Source organism: Corvus hawaiiensis, chromosome 2 (assembly GCF_020740725.1).
Source record: "Corvus hawaiiensis isolate bCorHaw1 chromosome 2, bCorHaw1.pri.cur, whole genome shotgun sequence".
Lineage (NCBI taxonomy): Eukaryota > Metazoa > Chordata > Aves > Passeriformes > Corvidae > Corvus > Corvus hawaiiensis.
Window position 1 is genome coordinate 53119079 of NC_063214.1, and position 19856 is coordinate 53138934.

The 19856-nt window shown below is 39.2% G+C and overlaps 1 protein-coding gene across 10 annotated transcripts in view; it reads left to right on the forward strand.

Annotated features, from left to right (window-relative positions):
- FRY (FRY microtubule binding protein) overlaps nucleotides 1-19856 on the forward strand; it is a 227796-nt gene that overhangs the window by 55606 nt on the left and 152334 nt on the right. For 6 of the 10 annotated variants that reach the window (XM_048295010.1, XM_048295009.1, XM_048295015.1 and 3 more), the window contains exon 1: nucleotides 9705-10512. The exons of 3 other annotated variants lie outside the window; for them this stretch is intronic. In XM_048295010.1, the coding sequence (XP_048150967.1) occupies nucleotides 10443-10512 (70 nt within the window). In that variant the 5' untranslated portion in view covers nucleotides 9705-10442. Of the gene's footprint in view, nucleotides 1-9704; nucleotides 10513-19856 lie in introns of those variants that run through there. One more of the 10 variants, XM_048295019.1, reaches the window with a different exon arrangement.

The window sequence follows — 19856 nt, forward strand, 5'->3', positions numbered from 1 at the left end:
TTCAGTTTAAAATGTGACATCTTTTTGTGCTTTCTTCCATGTGTACTAAGCCTAAAGTACTTTCTTTTTTCTTTTAGTTAATAAAAAGCAGATTGTATATTTTTTTTGTACATTACATTCTATCACTAAATTGCAGTTTCCATTCAAATGTAGCATGCAAGAAACCTTGAGTAACATAACCCTCTTAAACAGGAAGAAAAAATTTACCTTTTTCCAACATAAGCAGGCAGCTCTGTTAGACCTCATATCTCTGGGAGAACCAAGACATTTTTCGTTTGGCAGGAAGGGATGGACTCTGAAGGATATAAAAGACCCAGTGACAAAGACTGCATGTATATTTAACTTGGCCACTGTGAGGACACTTGTGCTTCTGTAGAACAGCAGCAAGTTGGAGGATGCTGGAGCTCTTCTATTGCCTGTGCCCAGATCGAAGTGTTGCTGTTGCAAAACCTTCACCACAGCAGGGGAGAGCCCTCGAACAAGTGCTCATCAGTTAAAAAGTACTATGTTCAGGGGGAAGAAAAAGCAGCAAAGAAAGGCTCTCTCTCTGAAATTGAGATCTCTCCTGGCACAGATTACTCCAAAAGATGAAACAATACATACTTACAGATAATGTTCCAATGGAAAAAAAAAAAAAATTTTGCAAGTCAGAACAAGTGTTCTTATGTAAGATCAGTGAGATTTTTTTTTTAACCAAATTGTTGTCGCCTATCTAGCCAGCATCTAAACACACTGTTGTGCAAGTTAAGGGTGTTACATGGTAAACTCCAGATGTTGTGTCTCACCAGTGTTTGCCTAGGAGGGTTATGTGGAAAGTGAATTCAAAACTACATAAAACAAGACATATTCCCTTCGACAACTGATTAGGATTGAAATGGTTTGCTGACAGCAATTCTTGAAAGAATGGAGAAAATAATTTTGAATAATAACAGGAGAGCTCTAAGGCAGAAGTTGTAACTGAAGGGTATGCATGTAATGAGAAATGTGAGGGAAAAGCAACCGTGAGAAACAGAAATTTCACGGTAAAATCATATGGCCTGATTTTTCCTGACTACTTCACAGCAGTCCCTTATGTAAAGTTGCTGTAAAGTAGCCAGTGGCTTGAGTCATGAAGATTTTTGCTGACAGCTATTTATGTTTACTTTGGATATTCAGAAATATTTTCAAAGGGGTGAAGGGCATGGTGACAGCCTAATTATTAAAGGTATCAAGTGAGCTAAGAAGTGTATGTGCATGTCCTGTTTATAACCTACAGTCAGGGAAAGAAAAATTTATTTTTTGGTCTACCACCTGGCATGACTTCTTGGGCAGTCCTGATTTTTGAAGTATTTGTTCTTCCCACCTTGAAACAAAAAAGTTTTAAAAATTGTAGATGTTATCTAGCTTAGTCATTAGGTCCTTGGTCTAACTGGAGGTAGCACTGATCTGAGCTCCCTGAACTTGAACTTTCTATTAGCAGCTCTGAGTAAAATGAGAAAAAACCTGTTATACTGCAATGAGCCAGGCTCTAGCTATTCCAAGCACTTCACTCACAGCGGGGGCCTGAGTCCTGCTCTCAATGATGTGCAGTCTTGTTTGTGGCAGTACATGTCTGGGAAGTACATGTCAAGGAAGGAAGATTGGTGGCAGCGATACGAATTTGATACTTCATCATTTGAAGGATAAGCTATGGCCAGCTAAATCTGATGGTGCTCAGTTTCCCTGTTTCAGCCACGTAATTCTTACGCAGCTGTTGCAAGAGGTTTTTTGGAATCATTCAGAGTGGACACTGTACCCATAAGACCCACCTGAGGAGACTGGAGGTGTTTGCATTACAGGGCCACGTGTGCCAGCTCTGACCTGATGCCTGGCTGGTCTGACCCTCTCTCTGACAGCGGGCAGAGCCTGATACCTGATAGGAAGGTGTAAGAGGCAGCAAATGTAGTACAATCTGATCCCATGTCCATCTCATCTTGATCTATAGTAGATGGAAGCTGGTTGAAATCCTTCCAACATCTTTTGTTCTCATTTTATGAAAGAAGTAAAAAATTGACTTATTTTCTAAGGTTGATGTTTCTAGTGGAGCAAAGGAACATAACCAGAAGGATACCTTTCTACCAAATAATGTGAACATTGAGGTGTGAGTATCCAAATAGGTCAGTCAGAAAGGAAGAAGTGTTAATAATTAAAGACAGAATGAGAGAATGGAAAGGAAAGTTTAAAAAAAGAACAAGCAAGCAAGTAGCCTGTCACTGGACCATCTTATTTAAAGTCAGGGAAAGCTTTAAGAACTGGTCTGGCAGAATTAAGAGAAAGAAAATATGTCTGTAAATGTATTTGAAGTTCAAGAAAACATTTCTGTTAAAAAACACACTCAGGAAGTGCATACATTGAGATAAGATCTGTCTGAGGGATGGATTAGTATTAGAGAACAAATTAGAGCTACTGCACTGAAAATTCCACCTCCTAATTAGATAATCAATGAAAACATCATACACATGCAACATGTTACACGGAGGTGTCTTGTGGAAAATGAATGTTTTGAACTTGTTATTCTACAGGGGAGACAAAAGTAGGGTGTGTGATATGGTTTGTATTTGGGTCAGGGGTGCCTTGGTTTTGGTATCAGCTCACCACTCCAAGTGGGTACACCCCCCTCTTTGTCTCTCTTGCTGTGCTTTCAGTCACATCTCGGGCACCTCTCTGAAAAGGTGGGAGCTTTTCCTTTCCCACGGCAGGTTCCCAGCCAGCTGCCTCTCACATGCCTGAGGAGGAAGGGGAAAGGGGAGTTTTGCCCAGCTCCACGGCTGTGGCAGAACAGGGGGGAGAGCTGTGCTTGGAATCTCGGGGTGTGTCTGTGAGCACAAGAATGAGGAGAAACAAAGCCGAGAACTCTTATGATCTCAGCTACAGTAACATACAGTAATTGTGAGCCATCCCTAGAGACCCTGTAGGAACAAATAGGTTGCTTTGAACAATGGCATGTGATGGAAGGTGTCCCTGCCTGTGGCAGGGGTTTGGAATAGTCAATCTTCAAAGGTCCCATCCAACCCCAACCATTCTGTGACTCTGAATATCTAGCAATGGGCATGTTCCAGCCCTTCCCTTCCTGGCTTCCACCTCTCTGCCCTCCCACAGAGTTTCCTGGAGGGTAGAAGACATACATCTGCATGACAGAAGGGAGGTGGGAAAGGGAGTTTATGACTTAATACGGCCCTAAATTTTGCAGTATTTGAGGGTTCAGTCTATGCGTTGTGTCATGAGGAAATATGTGTAATAACTTGAGAAAAAGAGGGACAGCCACAAAATCTGGGTTCCCTCTGTTCTAGACTGGTACCAATCTCTTACAAGTAAATTAGCAAATACAAATTATACTTTGAGTGTGTGGATGGGGTTCAGCTACACCATCTCATCTCTGAAACAAGCACCCAAAATCAGAGTCACCTTCAGTGGCAGTTTGGAAATTTCCTGCTATGAGGACGTTCTGACACATCAATGCTAGGATGTTTGGAGAGTATGATATATAAACTTGTCTCCAAAATACAGATAAGAGTTTGTTAACAAAACTGAGAAGGGAAGAAGTTTATAGGATTCCAGTAATGGAAAACAGCTTGTTTAGGGATGGTTCCTGGGACCTTCAGGTGAAAATCAGGAAGAAAATACTGCTCAAAAGTTATTCCTCATGCCTGATAATGCCTGTGGGCTGTGTTTGTGGGACACAGGCTCTATTTTGACATGCACAGCAATATTTCTTGTATCAGTGTTGCCTGAGTCTGTGCCCCAGTGGTAGTGGTGCAGATTTCCTAATGGGTTATAGGATGGTGTGTTTTTAGCATGCGTATGGTAAGTCTGGGCAAAGAAAATTTGTTCCTGGCTGGCTGATGCTTCCAGACACTGTTCAGCTAGGGAGAAACTCAGAGATGAATGACAGAGTCCTAAGAGGACATGTCAGTTTGACAGCTCCAAAGAAAAATCAAGGGAAGGATAATAGTACTATGAATCTTGAAGGCGTAATTCCAACACTAACCAATTAATCCTCTGCAAAATGCCTAGTTATCATTTGTTATTTATAGATAAGGCACAAACTCCTTACAACCTTCTAATGAATTCACTAAACAAGCTGAGGATGAGAGCTGGGTAATATGTGAATCTATAATATATCTATGAAAATACGTTATTTTATTCTATTCAATACCATTTAATAGGTTTCTATTTAAATATTTTATATAATTGTACCCAAATTGCCTGATGTCCTTGCTGCAGAAATACAAACGTGCTTCATTTCAGAGCTGCTGTCTTCCATTTTGACACAGTTTATGATGTAAACATGCATTCCCTATGCATTATTTACCGTTCTCTTGTTTCTGCCTGTTTTGCTTCCTATCACTAGGTGGCAATAGCTGAACAGTCACTTACAAACAGGAGGCAAAACAAAATGGTGCAGCAAAACTAATGAGACATAAACTAAGAAGGATTTCTATTGCTTTATTTAAAGATTATAATATTAAATGAGATTTCCTTACTGAAATCTTATTTTGTGCAGTACTTTCTGTCACTCTGTTCTTTTAATTTGGATCATAGCAAGATGTTTCTTTTACCTTGTTAAAATACAAGACGTCGTAGTACAAAAAATTTGATTGATTTAGATACTACAATTTTGATCTTTGTTTCGGCAGAGGACATTAGTAAAGCTGTGGATCTAATGTACGTGTTATGTCATATCTGCCAGTCTCTGTGAATAGCTCCCATAGCTTAGGGTATCTATAATCATGCTAGACACCTATATTTAGGCACTGGAATACCATTGAACTATGACCAGTATCCATCTGAAAGCTAGCACAGTCTTTCAGGAGCAGAGCAGAAAGAGGTTCCCAGAGAAGGGAATGTTAAATTGTGAATCCAATGCAGCCTTATCCCAGGCAATGACAATATCCTTTTTTGTTTTCCTCTGTTAGGTGTGTTCTGCACTGAAGTCAAATAAATCTGGGAATCACTCTTTGTAGGGTTGCTTTATTTTACCCAAGAGGACTTGACTGTATCAAAACCACAAAGACCCTAATAAGCAGCCCTTGCTTATTCCTGAGGTGCAAACCTCCAGACAGCCAAACTTTTATACAAACTGTATCGGTGTGAATCCAATCTGATTCCCTGGAAATCAGAGACACGGGTATAAGTCAACATATAGTATTATTGGGCTAAAAGGACATAGTATTTGACCCAAAATAAGGAGTAAAAGCTATATGAAGCCATATAAAATAATAATAATAATAATAATAATAATAGTAATAATAATGCATGTTAAAATCTCAGTAGTTCAGCACAGCTCCTTTTGGCTTTGAGATCTGTGTCCACATCACTTCTTGGAAGACAAAATTTGAATCTATATTTGCTTTGTTACTGCTGTCATCCCTTAGAGGCTTTCAGCTACTCTTCGCATTTTGCCTCAGATTCTGAAGAGTTAAGATTGCAAAATCCACATAGGCCCTTTCATACCAAGCTAAAATGAGCCCTAGAAGATTGTGCAAGACTGTGCTATATTCAAATCTCCGTGTGCTTTTTTAAGGATTCCTGCAAGCATTGCTTGAAAACATAGAGGACTAAACTGCCTGAATGACTGTAATAAACAGTAGTCACTAAAACTGTAAACAAAATTGGTACCTATGCTACTAAATATTAAGAATCTAAAAATCGAGTTTACAAAAGTAGTTACCCTAAGTATCATGTGTATACAGTGAGGAGAAACAGGCTGCTTTGAACAAATAATTGTGTTCTTTGCGGATACTCTTTGGAACTGTTGTGTCATGCTGAAGGCACTCACCTCCCAGTGTAGGCATCTGAGCTGGATGCCTCAAGATAGATACTGTGAATACCTCCAGCAGTATGTGGTTTTGTTATTCTTGTTCCTTTTCTGAGTGAAAACTTTGGAAATCTATTTTTCATATGTTTTGCAGTGACAATAGCTGTTCATGCAGCATTCTGCTCACAAGAACACTTCTGACCATGCTGATGAACAGCATCTCCCAGCTTCTTTTTCCCAAAGCTGGGGCATGGAAACTCCACAGCTCGAGACTTTGTTCAGACAGAGAAGGATATTAGCCAGGTAACCAAGGTTCCTGGATATGTGTTTCCTCTGATCTCAGAAAACAATGAGAGAACAGAAGGTGCTCTGTGTGTCACAAATGTGGAGTGTGAGTTACACACAAACGTGCATAGTTTAAACAATGCTTATTGTAAGCAGCAGGTACTTCATCATGGCAGACACATGAAAAGCCTTACATTTTGAATCTATGGTTTCTTTTGGTGGAAAAAACCTCCGACATTGTTAGTCAATTCCCATGTAGTAATAACATGAAAAAGAAGTCTAGTGTACTTGTAAGTATCTAAGTCTGTAATACCCCTCATCAGACAATTTACTTTCACTGACAGATTTCATATGCTCATGCCTGTCTATCTTTCACAGCCTGGAATATATAATTAAATTGTGAATATTGCAAAGTCAACATGAATGAAAGAGGAAGCTATATAATTTCAAAATTTCTTAGTCTTGTGAGCCTCCCAAAAATAAGTTCAGAACACTAAAATAGAGTGCTTATGTTTCTGCCATTTCAGTGTGTTATTCCTGTTTTAGGACTGTTTCCAAAATGTGAGTAAAATCATTATGTATGGAGGATGTCTTACTTGCAAATTTAGGCTGGCAAATATTTAAATTTAATTTAGCATTTAAATTTTTTTAAAAAAAATTATGACTAATGCTAGAAATTAGTAAGATTTTAATTGATTATACTTTTAAAGAAGCTGTTAGAACAATAGTTAAATTCTGAGGCATTTATGTTATGGGTGATACTTTTGAAAGCAGAACCAATAATGGAGGAGTATCAAATCTGAAATAAATCTTAACAACTACCATTCTGTATTAACTCATTCATATGATGCCAAAAAGACAGACTCTAAGAGTGGTGGCATTTTTCTTTAATATGCTTTGTCTTAATGTATCCTTTAAGCTTTTCAGTGTTTTAGTGCAACATCATACTGTCAGTGGAAGCACACAATAGGTAGACACATTCTTCAGAAAGAATACTAAGTGGTGAGAGCAGTGAGGTTCTGCATTAATGTTGTGGTGGAATGCTTTAAAAAGACCTACTATATGTGAAATAGAATTACTTTGGCTCCATATCACTTTGGAGAAAGTCAGTAAAAAGGTGCTGGGGATCTGCCACTCCTAGACAGATAGCTGAATGTAGCTGTAGTCTTTTTAATGTTAGTCCACAGGGAAGTGCAAGTAGGCATGAGGTGATACTTGAACATCCCAGACACAAACTCTACCTACGATAGTCAAATCCAGGTATCCTTGGATGAGATAGCCCATTTATTTCTTCACCAAATGATCACAAAGTCAGGAAATTATTGTTAGACTGCTTAGACCTGATAACTGGTGAAGACCAGGTGGCAGGAACATTACTGGATCCTGTTCATACAAGCTGATTCAGAATAAGCAAGGATAGATCTGCAGATTTGAAAATACAAACTTGAGAAATAAAAATGGACTGGACAGTGACAATTAAGAAAACTGCCTGTGCAGGATGTCTGAAATTTCTTTAACTTGAAAGCACCAAGACCAACCAACCAACAAAACCCTAAACTTTTCATTCTGCCTGTGAGGGAAACACGGGACCCTCAGGAGCATTCCATGGGGCCAATGGGTCACCCAAGTCACCTGGTACTCTCCCGATAGCAGCAGTACAAAAGATGAGCTGAGTAAAACTATGTGAAGGAATTAAAACCAAGTGGTTAAGCATTCTTGCTCCTTTGCATCTTTGAAACAAGAACATTGATTTTAAGGAGTCCAGTATCCAGTGAGGATGAGAGATGGAGTAAGAATAAGATTTGACCACTACTGTGTGAATGCTTTTGCCTTTAGTTTTCATTTTGCCTTGTAGAAGAACAGAGGTAGGAGGAGTAATACTAACAGAACAAAAAATCAATTGTGAGGTGGAAAAAACCCCCAAATGTCTTCAAATTCACATTACAAAAACCAGCTAACTTCCCATTCATTCACTCATTTCCAAGGAAGAGCAGGCATATGAAGTTGCAGCTTGGCTAATGAAATTTTTGTTGAGCGCATCAAAAGAGGGATTCTGCCCTGTAAATATAAACCACAGGTTTTATGGGGGGAGAATGATCTGTATCAGCAGAGAGGCTGCTTGATACTCAAGACTGAAACAAAATTTGGTGGGAGATCATATTTAAAGGTGTGAATTTAATTCAAAATTGGGTAAAATAGAATATGGATTTAGGAAATACAACTACTTGCAAATTAACCTCAATAAGAGAGTTGCAATAAAATTAATATATCAGTCATCCCCAGAAAAGCATTTGATATAACACCACAGAGGAAAATGTTACTTAAATCCTTGAACATAGGAGTTAATGCAATATTTGTGATGGTGAATAAGGACTTCAAAACCTACTTGGCATTGTCTCTGCTGAAAAATCAGTTAGTGGGATGGTGGGAAGTCATCAGTCCTAGATCTTGGAACGTCCCTTATTTTGGTGTTGAATTTACCTTTAATTGTAAAAAGCTGGAGTGTGCTGGCTAAACAGGATGGCACAATGAGGAAGCTTTGTCAGTGTAGGGGTAGGGGAAGAGGTACAAATGAGACAGCAGGGTCTCAGTATAAATTGGGGATGCACAGCGACAGCAATGGGATGATAATTAACAGCACAGGGAGGAAGAGCTGATCAGCTTTCATTGACATAGCTGGTGAGATCAAACCTGAGATACTCTGAACATTTCTGGTTGTTCATGTCCGTAAAAGGGTGTAAACAGGTTTTGAGTGAAGTTCATTTAGGAACTGAAAGAGGTTTACAAAGTGAGTTTCTGCAACAGCCTTTCATTAGTGAGGACACAAAACCTTATCTCTAGATGAGGTATGTTTACAGAAGACATTTAGCATATTTTCAGTGAGAACCACAGGAGCTTGGTCTCAATGACCCTTGTATTCCTCAGTTTCCAATCCAAACATCAAATATTCTGCATACTGAAACTAAAAATAATGTGTTAATACAATTGCTGACAAAGTTTTTAGAAGAATCAGCAGCAGACAAGCTCTGTTTTGTCTCAGATACTGTAATTATGAAATGCTGCAGGAAATTTATTCCACTAAGTGAGAAAAAAAAGTACTGTTATTCCCAGGAAATAATATCTGGAAGGGTGATACCAAGAATATATGAAACAAAAAGTATTTTGGAAACTGATTCTTATTTTTCTTCATTACCATTAAAATATGCATACTGATGTAGTGTGATTATGTGAAATAAAACCTTAGGAATATGGAAATTGTACCTAGCAATTTTTTGTAGAAAATAAAGAGAGATTAACAAGCAGTGAATTGCTTCTGCCTCATTTTTCTTATGTGAGTTCAGTTCCTTTTTAGAAACCATTATTCAAGATAAAAATGGTATCAAACTGAGTTTTCTGGGGCTCTTTCAGAGGTGAATACAAAGCAGTGAGCTCTCTGGCTTATTTGCCGTTATGAATTCAGCTTGCTGTCTCTCATCTTTGTTAGGGGAGGAGGCAGAAAAAGTGTCAAGAAAAAATGACAGCACGTTTTTCTGTAGCAGTGAAAGAAAAGCAGAAGCAGCCAGTCTGAATGCCGTGGGTTTAGTGCTCTGGAAGTGCTTCTCTTGTGCAACTGGGCTGAGGGAGAGCCTTTTCCTTCCCAACGTCACTGCAATCAGATATATGGGTGCAGCTCAGCTTTACCGCAGCATGATGCAGTTGTGTATATAGTTCAGCGTGCTCTTCTTGGGAACAGGCGGAAGGAGAGCAGCTGACCAGAGCAAGCAGAGGATGTTCATTAGAGGGTGCTTTTCCCCCCTAAAGCTAAGCAGTACGTGTGAGATTCCTGCAGCTGCAGAAGAGACGGTTTCAGTGGGGCTTGAAGTTGATACTCGGTTCTCGAGAGGAGGTGCATACGCTCGGGCTGACAGCTTCTGATGGGAAAAAAGCTTCAGACAGGCAGACTGCGCGTTATTAAAAGCACGGCTCAGACGCCCTTCGGGAAGATACTCTAACTGTGCTTGTGGAACAAGTGCTGTGGTGCTGCATATGCCTTAACCAACCAGAAGAAATGTGCCCGGTTGCAGAATGGAATAAATGAAAATACGTACTGAGGGGGCGAGGGAATAAAATACTCTTCAGATAGAATTAAGTACAAGCCCCGAAGGAAGAGCAAAGGACAGAAATCTTATGGTGTGTTTTTGTTGTTGTTGTTGTTGAGCTTTTTCAATTTTTTTTTAAATGAGCTTACCTACCATGAACGGAAGAAGTGGATCTGCGGAGACTTCATTTCCTCCTCTGACCCCTCGTTTACATCACTGACTGGTGACAGTCACATCTACATACATAATACCTGCCACTTCAGCTGCTCAGAATTATAGAAGCCTCTTTGTATGCAGCAGACATGGCTAGCCAGCAGGATTCAGGCTTCTTTGAAATCAGTATCAAATATTTACTGAAATCCTGGAGCAATAGTGAGTAGCAGAAGAGTAATCTTTTCATATTATGCATTGCTTGATAAATAGCTAGGATAACCTGAAGGCTAGAGTCTTATCTTTCTGTATGTTTGTGTTATATAAACCAAGTAATTTTTGCTTTTGTCAGCTCTAAAAATCAAAATGTCAGAGATTTAAAAGGTTTCATTAACTGCAAGGGCTGTAATGAGATTATACTAGATTTTGCTTGATTGAATTCTGAAGTTAGGCTGCTTTCTGGGTCTAGCAGTACATTGCAAGGGAGTGCATTCCAAGCAGCATTTCCTGCCTACATATTTGTTTGATTTGTTCAGACTTTATCTAAATATTTTTTTAAATGCTGTTTAATCACAAGGGTGTGGCATTGCTCAGAAGTTGGTTTTTATTAATTGTGCACCGAGGACAAAAATATAATTAGTCTATTTAAGGTCTGAAAGTCATTTTAATGTGATGGGAAGCAAAACATCAGTTGCTTATAGCTGCTCTTCCCACCCTCTATGCTTAATTTCAGAATCTTGTGCAATATTTCTATCCAGAAAGAATCCATCTGTTTATCTGATCCAGGCTGGGTTTTGCAGAATGTAAACAAATAGCATTTTAGTCTTCCATAGTCTTTTCAGTACTGCTGTTCCTGATTTCCACTGCTGTTTAAATCAATTGCTCTATAGATGTTTTAGCTATATTATATAATGAAGATGTCTGAATAAAATTTAGTGCTTGCAAACATATTCAGATTAGGTAAGGCAATGAGATAACACTGGCAGAAATTTGCTTTTTAAGTTAAAATACATGAAGAGTGTATTCCTTCTCTGTAGGAGCTTTAATTAACAGTGCTAAGTCTCCATATTAACTGTTTTTAAAAGATAGAACACAATATCTCTGGAAAAATCCAACTTGGCTACATGTGCAATAAGGTTCTGATCATCCTATTATCTATAATTTAATAATTTCTGCATAAAAGACTAGTGTTTTAAAATCCTGTGGTATAAAAGAATTGCAAAATCTACTTAATACAAGGTGAGTATCTTATACCTGCGAAGAAATAAACAAAACACTATATTAGATGTGTGATATGCAAGGTTTGTCTTCATTAAATGATATCCATAGAAACTGTATTTTTCCAGGTCATTTGTAACCTCAGTAACACTGTAGTGCTTGTTTGGATCTGTTTTTCTACCACAAGTGTGAAGCCACCAGGGAATAATAGTATTACCTAAACAGCATTGCTTATCTGCCCTCCTACCAAAATATTTAGTGCATATTCATTTAAATAAGTGATCCCACAAGGACTAGGAGAGAATTTTATGATTCAGTTACCTTCTTGGACTAATATTAATCAAATACTGAGAACATAAGTGTGTATTGTGACAACACATACTTTATAACAAGCTAGGCACTGCTTATGACAGGAGAAAAACAAGTCAGTTTATGGTGCAGAAATCAAATCAGTTCTATTTTTGTAGTAGTCTACTGTAACTTGAAGTAAAACTAGTACTTAAGAATATAAACCCACCTATATTGTGGAATTAAATATAAAGTGTTGGCTTTTTTTCTTTTTCCTTTATCTTGAGGAATATTGAAAGTATTTCAATGTAGGAAAGGTATTTCTAGTCTGAAATTATAAGTCCTTAAGTTCTAGTTTAGGGAAATGGAAACAGTATATGAATAATTGATATTTCTGACATTCTTTTAGTGGATAAACACCCCTTCTACCATATCTGAAGAAACAGTAAGAGGAGATAGAGTAAATGAACCCAGATTGCCTTAAACTTGTTGCCAAATGGGGGTTTTTTTTTGCTTTTGTACTGGAAGGGTATGTTCATCAATCTGAACATATCCTCTCTAGCTGAAAAACAAACGATTTGATAATAAGACAGTAGGGAGTTCAAAAAAGCTAGGGCTTTCTTCAGCTCTGCTATGTGATGGGTGGAGCAGAGGAAAACACTTCCCTTGCTTGAGAAACTGCTGGGAAGCCTGCACATGCATGCATGGGAGCATGTTTTTCAGAGAATAGGTGCTGTGTCTGCACACCCAAGACCAGAAGTAAGCCGTGAGTTATGCTGGGGCATTTACATAGCAGCAAGAGGTCTAACATACAATTTTAAAAGAAAAATAACTTTGGTTCCTACAATATGTATTTTGCTGCAATGTCAACAGTGTAGAGGTGCTGTCCATGTATGTTTCTGCAAACTGGCACATTAAAACATCAGTTTAAACTGCATTTATCCTTCCCAGGCTTTTTAGTCCCACCAAAACCAGGTCTTTCCATTTATTTGTGTTTTGGCTTACACATTAGAACATTAGCATTTTCTGGCAGATTGCCATCCATATCTGTTGCCCAAACCATGAGATATACTGCCTGGGATGACAGTTTTCTCTGACTTTGCTGTCTAAGGTGTTTAACAAACTAGCATTCTCGACATGCCAGGCAGGATTTCAGTTCAGTGTCACACAGCACTCACTGAGGTGTTCACCTAGCATGCTGTTGCATTTGCATGTTCATCAGCCGGCTAAGGAGGCAGGTAATTGGTGGGTGATGGGGTCAGTTCATTTTAACTGGTGCAGTCAGGGTGATCCAGTCAGATACAGTCCCTGGTGTGTTCCCAGTGAGCCTGCGCTCTTCTTCCTGGAGGATAAAAAAGCCAAGTCACAGTCTGGCCTTCGTATTATCCCATCAAACTGAGATCTCAAAATACTCCTTTGTGCAGTTCCCAAGACAGACTTTTGCTGTGCACATGTCCATAAGATACTGTGCACATCGTGCTGTCTGGAAGATATTCCTGTATTATGTTGGAGATGGAATCAGAACTGGGATTCTCTGGTTGGAAAATAAGAATAATCTAAGGGGCTTTTTTTACCCATCTCATCTATGTTATGTTTTCTTAAATATTCAAGTGTTTTTGATCAGTGCTGCATTAGTCAATAACTGCATTAATCATTTGCATTACTTCTTTTTGAAAGTACTGCTGAAATGTCTATGCCTGCACAAGGTGAGTGGTGCTCACTTGGCCCACTGAGGTCAATAAGATGACAAGAATAAAATAGGGCTTACCAAAAGTAGGACAATTGAGAGTCTTTTCCTCAGATTTGTTATGGAAATATTGCAAAATGCATTTTTGTAAATAAACATTTGTAATTGATTCAAGGCATAATACATGAATACAAATGTTAAGAACTTGAAGTCTGATCTTTCCTTAGATTTTTTTTTTTACTTTTTTGAATGAATCAGATAGATTTATTCTGAATTTAATTTCCAAATGTCTTTTTCAAATTCATAGTTTAAAAAATCTGAACAGAAGTTTTGAAATCAAGCTACAGGAAGCTAGAGTACCATCATTATAAACTGCAGAAATGTCTATAATAAATTCTGCCTTTTGTAGTTCCTAGATCTGATAAGCAATTAAGTTTATTGGAGGAAAGGATTCTGTAGAAGAATCTAAATGGCACAGGTAGATGGCTGACTCATGCTCTCACAAGTCAGCTCCTGTGTGGTCTTGTAGAAGCTGCATTTCATTGTCTTGCAGTTACGAGAGATAGGTTTTAAGGTTTCTTTCTGTGTAGTGAAATGAAATTGCACGTTTTGCATAGAGAATATTATATTTGGCACTTCTTATAGAACAGAGTTATCTGCAGGGCCTGATTTGATGGATTGCAATGGTAGTTTATCTACCTTTGGATAGCAAGGGGATTTTCTGCAGACTTGTATTTAATGCAGACTCAGAATAAGGACTTTTCTAGTATCAGGACTTCAGGTCTCTTTCCCATGGCCCGTACTTCCTTGCCTTCTTCCACAGTAGCCGACATCCACATCAAAATCCTCATGTCATCATCTTCTTCACCTTTGTGCTGTACAAAGCCCATTGCTCAGTCCTCCTGCCACACAGTGTTCTCCATCTCTGTGCCCCTGTGTGCCCAATCCCTGTAGCAATGGTTGTCAAAAGCTACTTCTTGTTTACAAGTGGTGGTAACATCAGAGACAGCCCAGGCCTGGGAGCACACAGACACTGACATCAGCTCATGTCCCACAGCACTATGAGTAGGATCTCTGGCTCCTTCACCTCTTGCTGGTCACGTACTGAGCTGAACACTGGGCTAGCATCAAAACAAGTTCTGTGGTCAAGAGAGCATCAGGCATCAGAGACTTTCCAGTGGCCAGCATGAAGCCTGAAGGATTGCTAGCTGCCATGTTCTGTTCTTCTCTTGAAGATAATGTTTCTACCATGTCAGGAAAAGAAATTAATGAAGAGCATTTAGTCATTCATTAAACGAATGTAATACACAAGGCAATAAAATTCAGCCTTTTTACAGAAAATATTCATGAAGTCCTGTGTCGATGAGCAAGAGAAAAGGGAACGCCGCAGACATTTTCGTAGCTGAAAGTCTCTATTATGTCCAAGTCTGTGATGCACTAGTTTGATCTTCTAGTAAGATTTTATTGTGCACAAGGGTGATAACAGCTGTTTTGCAGGGTTCCCTTATCTGCAGTCAAACACAGACCTGTTTAAGGCTGAATAGCTGAGCACACCATGCTGTCAGACTTCGTGATTTATAGCAAGATACCAATCAAGGAAAGAGGCTCCTTCGTGTTTCTCAGTGCCCACTTAGACAAACACATTCACTGAACAAGGGGAACCTATCCTTCCTTCCGTCTCTCTTGCGCTGGCATCCGTACTCTTGCAGGCCCAAGTAACCTGATTCTAGAAGCTGATGTGCTTCAAACTCACCATGCAGGGAGAAGATCAGTTCTTGCCTGAAGCAGCTGGGGAAGGGACAGGGCCAGTGGCTGCGGTAGGCAGACCGAGAAACTGGGACCCGTGTGTCCTGCTGGCTACTGAGGTCTCACCCTGATACACCTGGGGAGAGCTGGCCCTTCCACAGCCCTGCCTTTGGGGAGCCCTGGGCACAAAGGTTTAGCATCTGCTCGTGTCTTGGCATCTGAGTCTGCCTGGGACAAGGGGTGCCATTAATTCAAGCTATTTTGCTACATGAAGGGGATTGATTGCTCTGTCCATTGAGCCTGAAGGGAGGGTGCTTAGTGTGTTCTTCAGCTTTAAGTAGTCTGTGATTGTCAGCAGTAGTGTCTTGCTTGATAATGGTGACTGTTATCTCCCAGGAACTTTCTTTGTATTTGTCTGCAGATCTGATCTGTAGGGAAAGGTAGTAAACCACGATGTTTAGGCTGTTTGTGTTCTGTTGGTACTCATTTTAGAACTTGCATTTTGACATGGTTCTTCTCAGAAGTAAGGGAAAATGGAAGTTTTATGACTTTGGAAACCTATGAACTCTTCAAAAAAAGATTTTTTGTTTATTTTGATGTTTGCTACTCTGTTGAGGACATTCCGGAAGTGTTTCTACCATAGTGGGAGGAAAAAAAGGATGAGAAAATCATAAATGCTTTATTTCAAAATTCAGTTGATTTATAGAATGAGCTTCCTTGTCATTAAAAAGTTTGAATTACTGCAGTAAAAATCTACAAATGCTTTGACTGCAATATAGTACATAAATTTTTGTACACTAAATATAAGATGATCTGGAAACTAGGCTTAGATAATTACTGGTAGATATTCCATAAAGGTTCCAATTATTTTAGTTGCAGTAAAAAAAAGCTGTTCTGTTACACTATTTGTATTCACTTTGAGTGGTTAATTTGTGATATCCTTGATTTTATCAAAATACCAGCAGTTTGGTTTTTTCCACTATTGATAATCATTATTCAAAAGGATCAGGGAAAGAACTAGCAGTTCTTATGTTTCCTCTACTCCTATAAAATACTCCTGAGTAAGCTGTAGTATCTTTTATTTTTATATGTTTATTTTTGTATGTTTCCATGATAAATTTGGCCTGCAGAATAATTTCATAGAGATAAGTAGCTGAGTTATTTGTGAGTTGGTAATTTTTCAGTCACTGCAGTTACCTAAACTAGATTAGAATCAATTGTTCATGGAAAGAAAATCCCTTCTCCTCAAATACTCTTTCTTCTGAATCATCCAGTCCTTTGTGTAGTGCATTAGCTAAAAGGAATACTAAACATAATGTTCAAACTTCGCAATAGCTGTATCAGTGAGATGTTTTAAATTCATGTATGGTTTGTATTTTTAAGAATGTAAATAGAAAGATGTTCAATAGTATGACAAAACATCTGCTGACTGGCTCATCATCCTACTGAGAGCAGGAAACTAGGGGTGACAGTGGAGACGGATTATGACCCATAGTTCAGTTAGGTGGCAGTGAACAGGGGTGGAAAGCAAAGGATACAGGGAAAAGGGAATAAGAGAAACGTCGGGAACTGTAAAACAGGATGAAGAGACACCCTTTTATATATTGTATGCATACCTTAAATGCATGTATACAAATACATGCATTCTGGAAAACACTCAGGAAGAAGTCAAGTGCTACATTCAGTCACAAGTGTCATAGCAGTAGCAAGTTGGGTCTTAACAGCTCACAGAGTTGGAATGATATGATGGATGGATAGATACAAGCTCTAGAGGGAGGACCTGCAGGGAAATAAGGAGTGGAAGTTGCTGTCTTTGTGAAGAAACTCCTTACAGTTATGGAGCTCTTCTCTGGGATGGATGGCTGACTGTGCTGGAGAGTTTGTGTGCCAGGATTGGAACAGATGACTTGAAGTGTTACAGGGTGATGGTGGGAATATGTTACAGGCCATTAATCAGGGTGAGGAAGTGTAGAAAGTCTTCTTTGAACAACTTGAGGAAGTTCATGAATTGTTGATGTTGGTTCACATGAGAGGCTTGAACTTCCTGATGTCTGCTGCAAGTGCAAAATAGTAGGATGCAAGCAGCCAAGATTTCTTGAGCGTATTGGAAGTAACTTCTTGAATTACAATGGACCAAATGGGTGAAGTGCAACTGGGTCTGTTACCCATTAACATGAAAGACCTGACTGGAGCTCAAAATCCTGAGAAGAGTGGGGAAAGAGTGGCCGAGTACAGACCCTGGACTTCAGGAGAGTAGATTTCAGTTTTTGACATTTCAGAAACTATTAGTGGGGATCTCATGAGGGGCAGCTCTAAAAGGCAAAGGAACTCAGGAAAGCTGACAGGTATTTGAGGTCAGCATCTTCCAATAACAAGAATGGACTCCCCATGCTTAAGGAAACAAGCAGAAATATGAGGAGACTGGTTTGGCTTACCAGGGACCTCCTGGCTGAGCTCCACTGTGAAAAAGGCAACATATCTGAGGCAGAAGTGTGATTTGGCTACAAAGGAGGAATTTATAGACATTGCTTGGGCATGCAGGGACGGTGCTTGGAAATTCAAAATGCAACTGGAGGTGGGATTTGCAAGGAATATCAAAGCCAAGAAGGAGAGTTACTCTTGCTTCCGTAGTGGTAAAAGGCTGAACAAGGGCAATGCGGACCCATCACTGAATGGGGCAGGGAATTTAGTGACAGTGCACTGAAGTACTGAGCGACACTTCTGCCTCTGTCTTCAGCCAGACAGTCTCTCTGGCCTCTGTCTGCCAGATCCCCTTGATATAGCGCATCTCAAAGGGGGAAAACAGGACTTGTTCAAGTTCAGAGTTCAGAAGCTCAGACTCTTCTTCGCAGGAACTACTGAGAAGCCTGGCAATTCCTTACACACTTATGATCTTCTGTATATTGCCAATTATAGTCACATTCAAAACCGAGGGATGGCAGAGTTTTTCTTTTCACAGCAGACAGCAGAGCCTGCTAAAACAAGCTACTGAATGAAACACATCTGAGAAACACTGACTTCCTAGTTTGCTCTCAGCCAAGTAGCAGTAGTTTCACTGAGCTACTGACTGCCACTTGCATCCTCATGTGTGTGAAAGAGAGATCACAAATACAGAGACACCCCCCGAAATACTGATTTTTGTGCATAGTGTAAGATCACTGATACAACTGGTATTAGAGGTGCCTGAGAGATCCATCTTTGTCATGTCTCAGGAAAGAGATTCTGGGGCTCTTTTCAGGACACTGGTTTGAATCTGAGTGTTGTTTTGTAAATACTGTGGGATTGCTATAGTGACAGTATCACGTTTCTCTAGGGAAATACGTTACTGATAAAGAGCTTAATTAGGTGATTGGAGCCTTAGCAGAGAAGTTTCACACATTAAAAAAAAAAGGAGGAGGCCCTTTTGAGAGACATGCTATACAATCTTTATTCTGGATACTTTCTGTTCTTTCAGAAAGTTGCTGTCATCACATGTAGTGCTAATGAATTCAAGTTAAGAGACTGCTGTGGTTTTTCACTAGTGAGTGAGGGGGTGAGAAATCACAGTTTGTGTATGGCCAGAATGTGAAGATGTTAGATGGATTATATCAGACAAGGACTGATCAACAGAATGCATTAGATCTTGATTTTATTTATAATCGTGAAGTTGCAGATGGTTTTAGTTTTGTTTTGAAAAGCTTGAAAGACTAATTTATATTCCCTAGAATTCTTAAGTAGTACATGGCTCAGCACAGTAGTCTGCCAAAGATATTTTGAAAGACTCCTATAACTACTGGGTGATCATTATGCTGATATTTTTTCCTAATCTCAGGCTATCTATCTCCTCTCTCTCTGTAACTTTGAAGAGTCTCAACTCATATGTGGAGTAAATTAAACTTCAGAAGATGTCAATTTATAAATTTGTTTGTTCTGATACTGTTTTCCTTGAACAAGTTTTGTTGAACACAATGTACAGAATTATCTTTCTTACTGCATTTCTGATTATTATTTATGAATGCCTTTAAATGTGTGGATTAATTTTGTTTTTTAGTCAGAAGGTTACCTGGATAGAGTTCTCGCTGAAGGTCTTCCTTGAGAAGTTTGCAGAGTAGGTTTCTGCATATACTCACAGCAATGCATTGTTGTATGTTTTCATAATGAGGTTTATTCTTTGCACATTACTGAGATATCAAGTGCTGAAAGTAGTCATTCCCTTGTAACTGGAATTGTTTTAGATAGCTTTCCTGTGGAAGCAGAACTTAGTCTGCCTGCCTGCCTTTTTTTGGACATGTTAACAAAAATCAGAACAATTCAGAGACGGGTAGAATTCTTAAAGATATCTAAGTTTCTACGACTTTGTAAATTGAGGCTGTTAGGTAGTGAAGAGGGAATCTCAGCTGTTGAAGAATGGCTGCATGAGCCTCCCGCCTTCTTAGACTGGAGGAAATCCTTGTTGTGACAGCCTTTGTAAATACACCAGCTGTGAACCAAGCTTCAGTCACACCTTTGAGAGGATTGCACACAGAACTCATAGTGTTGCCTATCTTAAAGTACATTCACAAGATGCAAATTGACATTCATTAGTTCAGGTGCAGGGAAACCGCTGCAAATAACTTGGTTGTAATGGTCTCCATTATAATAATATTCA